This window comes from Hydra vulgaris, chromosome 03, assembly GCF_038396675.1.
Source record: "Hydra vulgaris chromosome 03, alternate assembly HydraT2T_AEP".
In the NCBI taxonomy this organism is placed as follows: Eukaryota; Metazoa; Cnidaria; class Hydrozoa; order Anthoathecata; family Hydridae; genus Hydra; species Hydra vulgaris.
The window spans coordinates 30,460,254-30,476,219 of NC_088922.1; the positions used below are offsets into that span (position 1 = coordinate 30,460,254).

Genomic DNA, 15,966 nt, shown 5'->3' on the forward strand with positions numbered 1-15,966 from the left:
AGAAAAACAGTTCACAAGTACTAGCAAGAACTACAGCAAACCCAAACTGCAACCAAATTAGTAACAACCTTAAAGTTATCAATCAGCTAAGCAGCAACCATTTGTGGTTATCTCAAGATGGGATCAACATTCAGACATCTTCACAGTCTAGTAATTTTAGATCAACAACTAAAGAAGCTGTTAAACTTAAAGAAGAAACCAAGAAAACATGACATTTAAAAAGCTGGTCACTGCACTTTGATGTTAAACATATTAGTTACCAAATAAAGTGTTAGTGTTAAAGAATAAACAAAAAGAAGTTAAGTTACAAGCGTTAGACCTACCAGACCAAAAAAAGGTACTGTTTTTAAAGGTATAACAGCTATTCTCAATGAATACATTTTATGGAAGAGTATAAAAATGATTGTAGCGTTTAAAAACACCAGTGAAAAAGTTTTGGTTTTAGGAACCACTAAGACTGGAAATTTCCAGAACAAATCAGTATGCAGAATGAGCAATCAAGTGTCTTCAAGATCTTTTTGACATCTGTAAAAAGAAAGAGAACCTCCAGCTCAGATTTATTTAGTCTAATAAAGCATAAGAACTGTATATTACTCTTTATTTAAGCTGAATACTACAAAATACTTTTTCAATATATACAGTAGCTTTCAATATTTTTAGAATTGTTATTTAAGTTTGTAATTTTATATTTATTTGTAATTTAAAGTGTTATGATGTAATAAACTGTTAAAGGCATAAAAACTACATAATAACCCCCCGACTAAAAAAATTTGAATTACATAATAACGACCATAAAATTGTTTGAAATTTTATCCATACGTATATATTGTAAATTCAATTTTTTAGTTTATGAGTGACCCTTTTCCACAAGAAATTCGAACTAATATTTTTTTTATTACTTTTGTACAAATACTCATCGGTTTATGATCCAGGAACATGGGGTCACAAAAGTCATAACCTATATATATATATATATATATATATATATATATATATATATATATATATATATATATATATATATATATATATATATATATATATATATATATATATATATATATATATAAATGCAGGCCTCAGCGGGAAGGAATCAGTGCGAGAGCAGCGAAAAGCTCTCCTAAAACAAACATGGCGAGCTATGCAAGCTGCTACTCTAAACAGCTTCTTAGGAGAGCTTTGGGTTTTTGCGAGAGCTATCTGTTTATTCATTTAAAAAAATTGCCTATTAATTACAAAATTTTGGTTTTATTTTTGTTACAAGCCCAGGACATGACAAGTTGTTTTTAATGAATGTTGATGTTCATATCTCTATTTAACGATGAACATCTAATTTTTAGAGATATATGTCATAAAAGGAAGTTTTATTTTCGAATTATTTTTATTGTAGTTATAAAGTAATTAGATGTATCAATAATGCTATAATTAATTTTATTTCTTCAAAACAATTTTTTACCCATTTGCAATGTGCGCGCAAATTAGTGATAATATACAATGACCTAGTGATTGTAAATTGTTATCCATTGATACTAAATAATGAATTTTTTCCAATTTAGTTTGCTAAATTTATTTATGAATAAAAAAAAGGTACAAATTTGAAGAAATTGAAATAAAAGGAGTTAAAAAAGTTGTTCGACATTACTTTTTTTAAACTTTTAAAAATAATATCATATTAAGTATTTATTAATAAGTTAATAAAAGTATCATATTGACGCACAATAAAATAAAATAAAAAACATAAAAAAATATAATAAACATATTAATTCTATATATTCTATTAGATTTTTTTTTATTTCAGCAAAACTTGAATATTCTTTTCAAACATTTTAAAAGTGTTTTTAAAATTCAAATAAAAATTACTTTACTTAAAGAAAAATAAGAAAATTAAAAAAAAAGAAAGTACGCTATAGAAAAAAGCAATTGTAAAGTTTAAGCATGGTTTCTTTTAAAGTAATTGCAAATGCATTCATTTTAAGTAAAACTTTGCATGCTTTTGTTAACACATGCAAAAACCATATTAAAACATAATTACTATCTTTGATAGCGTACTTAGTTATTTTACTTAATAGTAATGCTGTTGAAAGAAATAATCATGTTTTAGCATGGTTTCTTTTTAAGTCTTTAAAATGTGTTTTAAATTTTAATAATTGACTAATTGTTTTTTTATCATAAATATGTGGTTTTTATAATAAATAAAAAACTATCAGTCGTATAATTATTTGACAAAAAAATTGCTGAAGTAATATGTGTGTTTTAAAAAATTTTAGGCAAACGCCAACGTTTGCATATGCAAAATTATAGAAACGTGACGTTCATTTTTTTGTGTTTTTTTAATAAAAGTTTGCACTTTCGTAGATTTGTTGTGTCAAGCATATGTTTGTTACATTACTATTACAAGAATATATACATAACAAGTGTCATTTATTGCAGCATGAACAAATTCTTTAAAAGAGTGTTGTTTTTACTGCTTATAAAAAAAGTTTTATATTGTCTTATTGTAATAGAATGCAGGTATTTTAAAAATTATTAAAAATAATTATTAAAATGACTGTGTTTTTTATTTTAGTTACTATGATAATTATATTTTTGAAAGAAAAAATTATACTTTTGCAAGAGCCATAAATTGCTCCCAAAAACCATTTTAGGGGAGTGTGGGGAGAGCTAAAGTTCTCGCTTCCTGCCGAGGTCTGTATATATATATATATATATATATATATATATATATATATATATATATATATATATATATATATATATATATATATTTATATATATTTATAAATATGTATATATTTATATATATATATATACATATATATATATATATATATATATATATATATATATATATATATATATATATATATATATATATATTTATATATATTTATAAATATGTATATATTTATATATATATATATACATATATATATATATATATATATATATATATATATATATATATATATATATATATATATATATATATATATATATATATATATATATATATATATATATATATACAAACATACATGTATATATAGAAAATTCCCTCAATAGAAAAAAAAATTAAATTTTTTACCATAATATGTGTAAGAGTTGTGAGAAGTGCATGGAATAATTTAAACTTTCCCGCTTTATTGAAAAATTCTATGTCATCATCCATTAAATGAAAGCACAACCATTGAAAAGACTTTAACAAAACAATTAGATCAACCCTAAAAAAATGTTAAAAAGCTAAAATATAAAAAAGTTTATTCAACACGAAGATCTCTTTCTCTCTTCGCAGATCTCTAACTCTCTACAGGGTGGAATCTCCAGTTTTTTACAGGTTTCCCAGCGGACAACCAAAATATTGTATTTGTCTTGAGTTTTCTGTTATGATAATCAGTAGTCCGATATTTTTAATTTTTTTGGTATTTTTTCTCAAGTGAAGATTTTTCTCAAGTGAAGATTTTTTCTCAAGTGAAGATTTCTCAATTGAAGAAAAAAAATAATATGACTCAATACTATAACATGACTATTAGTATAATAACTGTTTAATTAGAAATAAATTATCAATAAAAAAAAAGTTAAATTGAGGTTGGGAAATAGTGTGAAGCAAAAAAGCTAAAAGCCTCAAATGAATAGAAACTTTCTATAAAAAGAATTTTTTTTTTTCTTTTAATAAAACTTTTTTTAAAACTTTTTATAAAAAGAAAGAATTTTATAAAAAGAATAATTTGTAAAAAGTATAATTCTCTAAAAATAATTATTCTCTCTTAACCTTCAATCAAATTTAAATTAAGTTTTTAATGTAATTTATTTATTTTATTATTAAGACTTCTTTTGAAAGAAAAATTCCATGTGCATCATTAATAATATTAATTAATGATGCACATGGATAATAACAACATTATTTTGTTAATTTTGTTCGACAAAGTTTAAACAAAAATTTGTTTTACTAATGAAAAATAAATGGTTCAACGTTATTAATCCTTCATGTCCCTATACAGGTGATTTAAAATGCAACTAATACATCTAAAAAAAATGATATGTTAGCATTTTAAATTAGGAGAAACTGTAATTTAAAAATTCATATTGAATTGAGAAAAAATGGTGATTCAAAATGTAACTGTAAAGTTTACATTTTTTTAAAATAGATTTGCATTATGAATTAAAAAGAGAATGCTTCAAAATGCATTCTAAAAATTTTAAAACATTTTAAACATTTTAAACATCTTAAACATTTTAAAGTCACCCTTTAAAACATTTTAAATAACATGCATGTCTAAATTAATTCAAGTTGACTTTTTTTAACTATGTTTAAAAAAATTATATAATGCACCGCAGTGCATTTCTTTTTAAGAGTAGTGTATAATTTACATACATATCTAAATTCTGTAAAGCTCTAAATTATTTAAAGGTTTGTTTTAAATAATTGCAAAGGATAACATCTTCATATTTTAAAATTTGAAAATTAATAAATACTCTTTTATAAGTTAAAAGTCATAAATTGGGTAGTATTGCGCTTGACTTGTTTCTTCGCGCAGCAGCCTTGTTTGTCAAGGTTAATGTTTGGGAGTTATAGAGTTGAAAGAGGATTGAAACCACAATTAAAGTAGCCTCTTTAACTGTAGTGGCCTTCCTGGCCTTGAGGTGGTGAACTAACACTACAAAAAAAAAAAAAAAACTGCCAGGTTGTCCTGTCAAAAATTTAAGTTGCCCTTTGAGAAAACAAGTTTTTCCACACAAGGCAACCATGAGGTTCCACCCTTGATATATATATATATATATATATATATATATATATATATATATATATATATATATATATATATATATATATATATATATGTACAACTATAAATGCATGTTTAGAAAAGCCTGGTGACATCGTAAAGAAATAGCCTGCTGCCCGGGGGTTCAGTACATACATCAACAATGTTATAGCCTGCTGCTGCAAAGGAGTGCCGCTACATTGAATGAGGGTTTGGCATAAAGCAGCAATTTTTCTTTTATAATTGGTTTTTTCTCTTCTTTTTATGAAAAAGCTGTATGCTGTATGAGCAAAACTAGTAAGCAAATGCTGAATTTTATACTCTATTGTGTATATACATATATATATATATATATATATATATATATATATATATATATATATATATATATATATATATATATATATATATATATATATATATAATTTTTGGCCACGCCTGTATATGTATATACAGGCGTGGCCAAAAATTAAAGACCACTCAAAATTTATTTTTAACCTTAGTATAATTTTATTTTGGAAAAAGGTATCAAAAAAAGAAAAACATTTTTAGAAAGAATTTTTATTGTATTTTATATTTATTATAAAAGAGTTTATAATTTTTTAACAAAATAATGTTAAAAAATTAAAAAACTGACTAGTAAAAAATATAAATGGGAAAAAAAATTGGACAAAATTTTAAGACCACTTTCAAAACTATTTCAAAAAGCAATAAAAAAATAATTTAGAAACGTGTTGTTCCTCCATTTATTTTCAAGCACTCTTGAACTCGTTCTGGCATTGAATTCATTAAAGTTTTGATTACTTCATCAGGCACATTTTTCAAATGATGAGAGATAGAAGATTTCAAATCTTCCGAATTGTAAAGTTGTTCTTTACCAAGCTTGTGATCAAGCCACGACTATAAATTCTCTATTGGATTCAAGTCTGGACTATTGGCAGGCCATGGAAGTACTTGAATTTTATTAGAATTGAACGCTATCAACATGCGCTTTATGACACGGCGCATTATCTTGCTGGAAAATAAATCCATCTTGCAACTGCCATAAATCAATGCTAGGAATAAGCGAGTTTTCCAAAATTTCGATGTACCTTTCTTTGTTGAGTCTACCATCGAATAAATGAAAAACGCCAACTCCACAGGCACTCATACAGGCCCAAATGCCTATTGAACCACTGCCTTGTTTTGTTCGTTTCAAAATGCATGATTCATCGAAGCGTTCGCTTGGAAGTCTATGCAACATTACACAACCTTTTTTGTTGTCTACCTCAACGTTCATTTCATCACTAAAGACCACATGGCTCCACTGATGTGTTGACCAATTTTTATGAAGTTTGCACCACTCTTTCCTGGCAAATTTTTGTTTTTTATTTAAGCTTGTTTTTTTTGCAGCAGCATACCATAAATAATTTAAATTGTGGAGGACCCTTCGCACAGTTCTAGGGCTTGCTTTCAGACCATTTGACAGTGTCCATTTCGTAGGCAAGTTTCTAGATGATGCTTGTCTGTTTTCTTTTATTAATCTCACTAACGAGCGAACATCAGGATCATTTGAAATTTTATTGCGTCCAGTCCTATGACGATCATTAATTGACCGGGTCTCTTTGTGTCGTTGAATTATGTTAATAATGCAAGAGTGAGACCTCCCGAGCTTTTCTGCTATTTGTCTGATGCTATAACCTTCTTCTTTTAATACAAGAGCTGCGTATCTGTCTTTTTCTTCGATCTTTGCACGCATTTTTGCAATATTTTTATATCCTTATTGCAATTCAAAAAATAAATGTTTATTTGATATCGAGACTCAGGTTTCGACATTTGATTTTATAGCCAACGTAATAAGCAATTAAGACAGTTAAAAAAAATAATGGATTATTATTTTTAATAAGTGCAAATTAAAGATTCGAAAGTGGTCGTTAAATTTTGTCCAATTTATTTAAAGAAGATTTATAAGTACTCATCAGTTTTTTAATAAGTTAAACGCTATATAATTAGAATTAGATTAAAAAAATGGTACCACTTTAATCCCTATGTTTTAATTAACAAGATATTAAAAAAAAATTTAATATGTCAATTATAATCTTCTTAATTTTAATTTAAAGATTAAGAAACCAACTAAAAAATGAGTGGTCTTTAATTTTTGGCCACCGCTGTATATACAGGCTTAGACAGGAATGGTGTGCGATCGCACGCTGTAACTGACCACGCTTATAATTTTTTTCTTTATAATTTGACCACGGTGGTTTTGATGTTTTAACAATTTAAATGTCATAAAAAATTTTTTACGTTATGAACAACTTTTAATTGTTGATCTTTTCTAAAGCTTTTATTTTACGCAAAGGCTTTAAATAAAATAGAAAATTATTATAGCTAATGTTTAAAATAAACGCATTTTGTGTAAATTAACAACTAATGTGATATTTTATTTCTTTTTATGTAGGCATGTATTTTTTATTAAATTAAACGTTTGAAACTATTTTTGCATGTCTATTTTTGAAACTATTTTTGCATGTCACACTCAAAACACTTAAACTAGGAAGAATATTGAAAAAAGAAAAATAATTCCTTAAGAAAAAGAAAATATATAAGCACTAAAATAAAACTCAAACTCAAACCAAAAATTACTTTTTGTTACGTTTTTAATTGCGCTTAAAATAAATCATTTTAAAACGTATCTTCTAAAACGTTTTATTAAAGTTACGCAAAATGCTTTTACAAAATACTTTTGATGAATTTTTCAAAAAAAAAGACATGATTGATTATGCTTGGGTTGATGTTAGAGTTTGATGTTAGAGTTTTGAACAGAGGTTATTATATCTTTATGGTGTACTTGAAATTCATAAAACTCACTCATTGTATTTGTTATACAAATATTTGAAAAATATTTGTATAACAAATACAATGAGCGAGTTTTTTATCAATGAGTGAGATAAAAAAAAAAAGTTGTTTTTGTTTTCAAGTTCAACAGTATATTTTATGGAGGGAATTTGCTCATTTAAAGTTATGATATGTGGATAATGTCACTGCTCACTTTGATTAAAAAGAAAAACAAGAAACATTTTTTGTCTTTCTTTCAAATCAAAGTGAGTCTTAAATTCTTTTGTAAATTTTTGGTTCAAATGAGTTATTGTAGGCTATATTAAGGGTTAGCAGAATAATTCTGTTGACTAGCCTTGAACCCCTTCTTCATCTATTAGCTATCTACTTGCTTTTTCTTTGTGAGACTAATTTGAATTTGACTGTTCCAACTTCAGATCTTAGTGTTAATGGGTACTACCTTTTGATTCATAAAGACTCCAATAGTCAAATGCTTGGCTTGGGGGAATACTTACACATCAACTCACCTACTTCAAACTCACCCTATCATCGCGCTACTTACTACTACCTTAAAGCTGACTGGGATTCTTTCTGTGATTTTCTTTGTCCTTGGGTTGATATCTTTTTTCTCTCCACTGATAAGTGTGCCTCCAACGTAAACTCTTGAATCCAGGCAGGAATGGCAGCTTTTATTCCTTCTCGTCTGTTTCAAGTCAAGCCACATTTTACTTTATGGTTTTCACCTTCATCTCCTGCTGTTATATCTAATCATAATCATTTTTTTCATCTTTTTCAAAAAAACAACTCTTTTGATAAGAAAAGCCTTTTATTATTGTAAAAAACCAATGTAAAAAGATGCTAAAGACTAAATCTTGCATCTTTTTTTAGAAGTTAGGCTCTAGAGACTTTTGGAAAATCTTCAACTGCGCTATTAACATATGTAGGTCTAACATCCAATCTCTCATTCATGGGAATCATCTTATCAACTTTACCAAAAATAAGAACTATTAGAACTTTTCTTCTAATTCAACTCTTGAATCTTATGACTATTCTTTTCCTTCCATTCTAATTAAACAAGTTAAGACTCAAAGCCCTTGTAAGGTCTTTGAGTTTTTTAATTAACTAATAATTACTTATTATTGATTTAAAAAATTTGTCACTTTAATCACGATATTAACTAAACTATGCAAGTAAATAAAAAGATAAAAAAGGCAATATTATTTTTAATAGAAAAAAAAACTGTTTAACACTCCCGAAGTCCAAAATTTATTATAAAACGCAAACTTTATAAAATACTGTCAAACCGTTAATGAAAAACTATTGAACAGCAGCATATCGTGTGAAGAAATATATTTCTCCAAGTCGCTTATTTTATGCATAAATATTATTGTTTGTACTTAGATTATATACTTCAAGGTTATTTATTTATAAATTATAAATCATTTTTTTCAGCAATACACAGTTTATCTTGGTAATAATTTATTTTATTACTATGCTATATGTTATTACTTTTGTTTTAGTGCTATGAAATAAAATTTATATTATATGCTTTAAATAAATCATAGGCATTGTTTTTAAAGAAACAAATGTAAAGCATTGGAAAACTGTAACACTTAACAATTGTTTCTTTTAAAGTTCATATGATTATAAGTTCATAATCATATGTACTTTTATTTTGCATTTTTGAATTGATTTTTTTATTATTATTATGCGTTGTTATTTTTTTTTATATCATAAAAAAAAAACAATGAAAGAAGGTTTGCAAAAATTTATAATTATCTTTTGTTAGTTTTTCATAATATAATTATTGGTATGAAAAAGTTGACAAGTGACATCACTAAGAGAAGAGTGAAAAATGGAAAGTGGTGCCACTAAGAAAAGAGAAAAAGCGGCAGTCAGGAAGGAAATCACAAATTACCTTAAAACTAATACATTTTTTGAAACCAGCAGTTCAACCTATAAGTGTTTCGATACCAACAAAAACTACAAATAATTCTGATTGCCATTATTTGAATACTAGAGTAGAGTCAGATAGGTTGATATGTGAGCCTACATCAAATGGCAAAACAATTCCACCTATTTTTATCAGTGATAATCCTTCTGATTGGCCTGATAATATTTCTGACGCACAGAGGTGTGAAATTGTTAAACGTGGTTTCAAAAAGATTGAAATTGATTTTGAATACAATTAGATAGAAAATTTAAAATACGATTTAGAAAGAAGACGATTTTCACTGAATTATTATAACTGCAAGAAATGAACACTTGGGAAGACTTATCAAAAAAACTTAAAGAACATGAAACATGCAGTGCACATTTCAAGTGCTTTGAACACTAGATGACATTACGAAAAGGTTAACTTTTTTTTTTTAATTTATGGTTTTCTCCTCTTAATTTTGATAATGCAGACTTAGCAAATCAAGTTACCATAGATGAGCAACAACAAAAGTTGCTTCATAAAGAGCGGATATTTTGGAGGGATGTGTTAGAAAGGATGCTGGACATTACCTTATTTCTTTCTGCAAGAAATCTTGCATTCCGTGGTTCAGACACAGCCATTAGTTCAAAGAGCAATGGAAACTTTCTTAGGGTGTTTGAATTACTGGCTAAGTATGATACCATTCTCAATGAGCTTATAGAGAGAATTCAGGACAAAGAAACCAAGGAGCACTATTTGAGCAATGATACACAGAATTAGTTGACTTTTAGCCAAGGAGATTGAACCCAAGAACCTTTCTAGGGTAAAAAAGACAAAATACTATTCTATTATTTAGATTGTAGGCCACACATTTTGCACAAAGAACAAATGAGCATTATTCTGTGATCAGTAACATGTACTCCTGACATTTCCAAAAATTTCTTTGCATATCTCACAGTAAATAATATCACTGGAAAGGGTTTTTTGGTGCATTTTTAAATCAGGCAAAAAATTGGGATCTAAATATTTTAGAATGTCGATGTCAATCTTATGATAATGGTGCTAATCAATCTTATCATAATGATCAATCTTATGATAATGGATAATGCATTGTTGATGCAATTTTAAATCAGTCAAAAAATTGGGATCTAAATATTTTAGACTGTCGAGATCAATCTTATGATAATTTTATTATAATGGTGCTAATATGAAAGTAAAAGTAAAAGGTGTTCAAGCTAGGTTTCCGGAAATGAATCCTAAGGCCTTATATGTTCATTGTGCAAGCCATTCACTCAATCTTATTATTGTTGATGATGCACTGTCATCCATCAGTGCAATTTCTTTTTTTGGTGTTCTTTCATGATTATATACAATCTTTCCATCACCTCCTCTTCGATTGGAAATTTTAAAATCACGCGTGGCAATTTCTGTCCAACCACAATCAGATACCAGATGGGAAAGTAGAATAAACTGTGTTAAACCACTTCGCTATTATTTAAAAGAAATTTTAGAAGCACTCGAAAGACTGGGAGAATTTGCCTTAGAAAAGAGAGATGGGGCAACAGTCACAGAAGTATGATCGCCGATGGAATATATTAGAACATGGCCTTTCTTATTATCAATCATTATTTGGTATGATGTTTTATTTCAAATCAACAAATCAAGTAAGCTTCTTCAGTCTTATGCAAGCTCTCTCGACATATTAGCTAGTGAAATAAAGGCAACAAATGTATTTCTTTATGAGTATCGTAAAAATGGATTTTCCGACGCAAGTATAAAAGCTTCAGAAATCGCAGAGGTATTGGGCATTGAAAGGTTTTTCTGATAGTGCATTCACAAAAAAAAAATCGATTTATTCATACGGGTGTGTTGATCACACTCGGCAACTTGAAAATCAGTATGAAGCAGTTTTTTTTGCCACTAATTGATATGTCAATTGCATCAGTAAAAGAGCATTTTGAACACATCAACATTGTCACAAAGCTTAATGACTTTCTTTACCGATCTGAGAGTCTTATCAAAGCCTGTAATGAAAATTGTCTGTATATTGCTAAAGTTTGCAAATGAAACTTGGTGTATAGATTCAGAGGATTTGGAAGAGGAGTTAAATTGATTTGTCAAAGGAGGAAAAAAATACTCTCCTAAAATCTGCACATGAAACTGCAAAAAACTTATCCCAACCTAGTTATTGCGTTACGAATCATTCTTACTTTACCAGTAATTGTTGCAAGTGTAGAACGTAGCTTCAGCAAGTTAAAATTAATTAAAACTTTAAATAGTTCAACATAAATAATTTTGCTTCATTATACTTAATAACATGTATATTTCTTTGTATCTTTAAATAGGTCAACAATGGTCAATGAACGTTTGTCTTCCTTAGCAATGCTGTCGATTGAAAACGAGATTGCAAGGAAATAAAGTTATGAAGGCATAATAAATGAGTTTGCAAGCATGAAAACACATCACAAACCCATTTTTTGATGGTTTGCAACATATTTGTATTATCTGCGTAATACATTTACAGTAGTTAAAGAAACTCTTGACTAGTAAACTCTATATTAATTTAACAATTAAAATATATTTAATGAAATTCAAGTGTTAACTTGATTGTTTTTAGCCTTATGAAGGGCGACATAAAAATATGTCAGGTACCCACCTATTTGGGGTTAATCTGTAAACTTTTTCCACCTTTTCAAAAAAAGAAAAAAAATTTGGGGCTATAATGGCAAGTTGTTGTTTTTTTTGAGGAAGAGGGGGAGGGAGGGGGGCCAAAACCACTTGCCATGTCACTGATCTCAATTAAACTCTTATACGGTTTGTGGTCCAGACAACATTATCATCATAGTCTCACAAAAGCGTTATCCAGAACTCTCTTTAATTCTCTAAACTATTTAATAAGTGCTTGACTGAATCTTGCTTTGCTTTGTGTTGGAAAATAGCGTCTGTGATTCCAATTTTTAATAATTCTGGAGTACATTCTGACCCCTTCAATTATCATCTAATCAGTCTTCTCTCTATTATTAGCAAGATCTTTGAGCCTTTGATCAACAAGTTTCTAACATCCCATTTTGAGTCAAATAACCTAATGCCAGACAATCAACACCGCTTTCGAACCTCTGGCTCTATGGCTGACATGCTAACTGCAGTGACTGAAAGAATTATGATATAATAGTGCATTAGATGGAGTAAGACTAGGGCTATTGCTCTTGACATATCTAAAGCTTTCGACAAAGTTTAACATACTAATCTCCATAAGATTGCTTCTTATGGTGTATCTGGGAGATTATCAAACTATCTCTTTCTAATCACAGTATAAAAGTCATCCTCATAGGCTAACACTTTTCTTCATTTCTAGTATCTTCTGGGGTACCTCAGGGTTCTATCCTTGGCCCTGTTTTGTTTCCTATCTACATCAATGATCTTCCTGAAAACCTTACATCTTAAGTGACTTTTTGCTGATGACTCAAATTTATATTCTTGTCTTGACCAATAGTCTTCTTTTTGTGATTGCTTGGAACAAGCAGCAGATCTTGAATCTGATCTCACTTCTGTAACAAATTGGGGCTTGCAGTGACTTGTGAACTTTAAGTCCAATATAACTCAGTTATTTACTGCCAACAACTATTGCAATACTGTCCACATTCCTATATTGATGAATGGCAATCTTTACACTGAGTTCTTTTTTTTACGCCTTCTTTACGATTATTGTTCACTACTGACCTCTCATGGAAACCATATATACAATTAATTGCTAAATTAGCATCTGATAAAGATGCTTTACTTTATCAAGCTCATTTTTTTACTCCTGATTCCATTCTCTACCATACCTCTACAAATCTCCTACTTGCCCCATATGGAACACAAGGTGGTTCTTAGTTTTGTGACATGGTTAATAGCCGTGTATAAAGCATCTGGTAAATCATTGAATCAAATTACTGCAAAAATTTTTATCCCTTAGTGCTTTTTTTTAATTTGCTTGACTGTTTTACTTCCACTAGCTTTTATTTTGAAAAAAATCCAAAATTTAAAAATTTTTTTCTTTACTTGTTGATATGATACTAAAGTTTTTATTTTGTCTGACTTATGCATTACCCATTATAACATTTTTCTTAATTTCCATGTAACTTCTGGATACTGTAAAGCTCCATCCTTGGTACTGTGTTGTTACTCATCTATTTTCATTAGTGTCCTAATAATCATATCTCTAAAATGGCTCTATATGCTGATGACACAAATCTTTTCTTAAGGTTCATTTTCTTAAGGTTTCATCTAATTCTCCTTTCTACAAACCATGGTCACTGTTTCTGCAAACTCAATCTGACATGACTCATTCAGCAACTTTGCATCCTTTTACTGTAACTGTTCCTTTATGTCAAAAAAAAATAGTTATTTAGTTTTTTTCCTCAAACATCATTTGAAACATCCTTTGGAATTCTCTTTTATGTTTTTCTAACAATTTACAGTTTTATAAGTCTTTTGTCAGCTACTTTCATAGTTTTAAACTTTTTTCTTTGTTTTCTGTTAATTCCAAACATAAATAGTGGTCACTTGCAGCCATTTTGAGAGTAATTAAGCTACTGGAATAAGATCTAGAAATCTAGATTTCTATATATAATGCTCTTCAAACAGTGAAACCAATGTCACCAGAGAGCTAAAAATTATTTTCAAAATCAAAAACAGTGGTGTCAAAATTAAAAACAAGAATAAAAAATGAGTATATAAATTTATTTTTAAAGGTTTCGGTCTCATACAAATGATTATAATAAATCTTATATTTTAAATTTCATGTGTTTAGCGCATTACTGAATTATTCAATTAATTCAAATATTCTAAAACAAACATTTTTTAAGAGTTCATTGAGTAACATTAGTAACATTGTTACTAATGTAACAATGTTACATTAGAAACAAATTACTAAATGTAGAAATGCAGAAGTGAGCAAATTTGTAGAATAAAAGAGGAAATTTTAGTTTGTTCGAGAATGAAGAAGACAGTTGTGGGAGAAGCCTAATTACAAAAATACTTACTAATAAATTAAAAAAGGTAAAAATAGGGCGGATATAGAAAAAATGCTATATGATGAGTTTAAATGGAATAAAGAAAGTTAAGCTATAGTGAATAAGTTTTGAAAACAAAAACAACCAAACTAAATAATAACAGACGATATATATATATATATATATATATATATATATATATATATAGATCTATAGTTTGTTGGCTTTGGGAAGAGCGGAAGGAAAAAAGTGATTCTTACGCCAACATATACGTCACTTTTAATTACTTTTAACTTTCGTCCAACATTTCCGTGTTGGACGAAAGTAAAAACCATTAATTTAATTACAAATTAATCGTTTTTTAAAAAAACCACAAAAACGCAAATTTAATTGACCAGAATGTTTTAAAAACATTGTGAATGTTTTTAACAATATAAACAATGTTTTTTTTTTATTTTTTTTAATAAAATGTTTTTATTTTTATTTTTTTTAATAAAATGTTTTTATTTTTATTTTTTTTACTGTAAATCATGCGCGGAGTGTTGCTACATCGACTATCTTATAGCCTGACTCGCAAGGGAGTGCTGCTACATCGACTGACAAATAGCCTGACCCGCAAGGGAGTGCTGCTACATCGACTAAGGGTTTGGTTGGGGCAGGCAGTCTATCATTATTAAAAAAAAAAAAATTCCGGTCTTGCATTTTAATTTTTACTTTTTGTCAACAAAATATCGAAAAAACTTTCGGACAACATCTAAGGGTTGTATATATATATATATATATATATATATATATATATATATATATACTAATAAATTAAAAAAGGTAAAAATAGGGCGGATATAGAAAAAATGCTATATGATGAGTTTAAATGGAATAAAGAAAGTTAAGCTATAGCGAATAAGTTTTGAAAACAAAAACAACTAAACTAAATAATAAAAGACCATATATATATATATATACATATATAGTAGAAAATCACTTAACAAAAATTTTTTTCATTTAACACTTTTTTTCATCAATAAAGACTCATCAGAAATGAATGTTCAAATTAATAAAACTTCAATCTATACCAAAAAATAAGTTACAGGAAGTCGCAAATGTTTTAACTACCTTAAATTTTCACACATTTGTGGAATTTGCTGACTATTATAAAAAGAATTCTTTGGAAATGATTACTTGTGCTTTTTTAGAAAAACGTTTTTTTAAAAGGGGGACTTAATGTAACTATTATTAGGGCTCATTTATTTTTACATTTTTTTAGGAGAAACTTATTTTCTTGCCTGCATTTAGAAATAAATTCCGATTTTTTGTTTAATAAACATTCTTGGTTTACACGTGTAATAATTTCAAATTTTTTTTGTAGGCAAAATATACACTTTTTTGAAATATTGTTATATGCAGGCGCTGTTTTAAGGATGGAACAATTCAGTATAAAATCATCAATATTTTTATCTTTTAATTCCCATATATA

General features: G+C 27.7%; 1 protein-coding gene across 2 annotated transcripts in view; it reads right to left on the reverse strand.

Moving 5' to 3' along the window:
* LOC136078078 (uncharacterized protein KIAA0825 homolog) overlaps positions 1-15,966 on the reverse strand; it is a 114,102-nt gene that overhangs the window by 83,592 nt on the left and 14,544 nt on the right. For both annotated transcript variants that reach the window (XM_065792915.1, XM_065792916.1), the window contains exon 8: positions 3,086-3,221. In XM_065792915.1, coding sequence (XP_065648987.1) covers positions 3,086-3,221 — 136 coding nt within the window. The remainder of the gene's footprint in view (positions 1-3,085; positions 3,222-15,966) is intronic.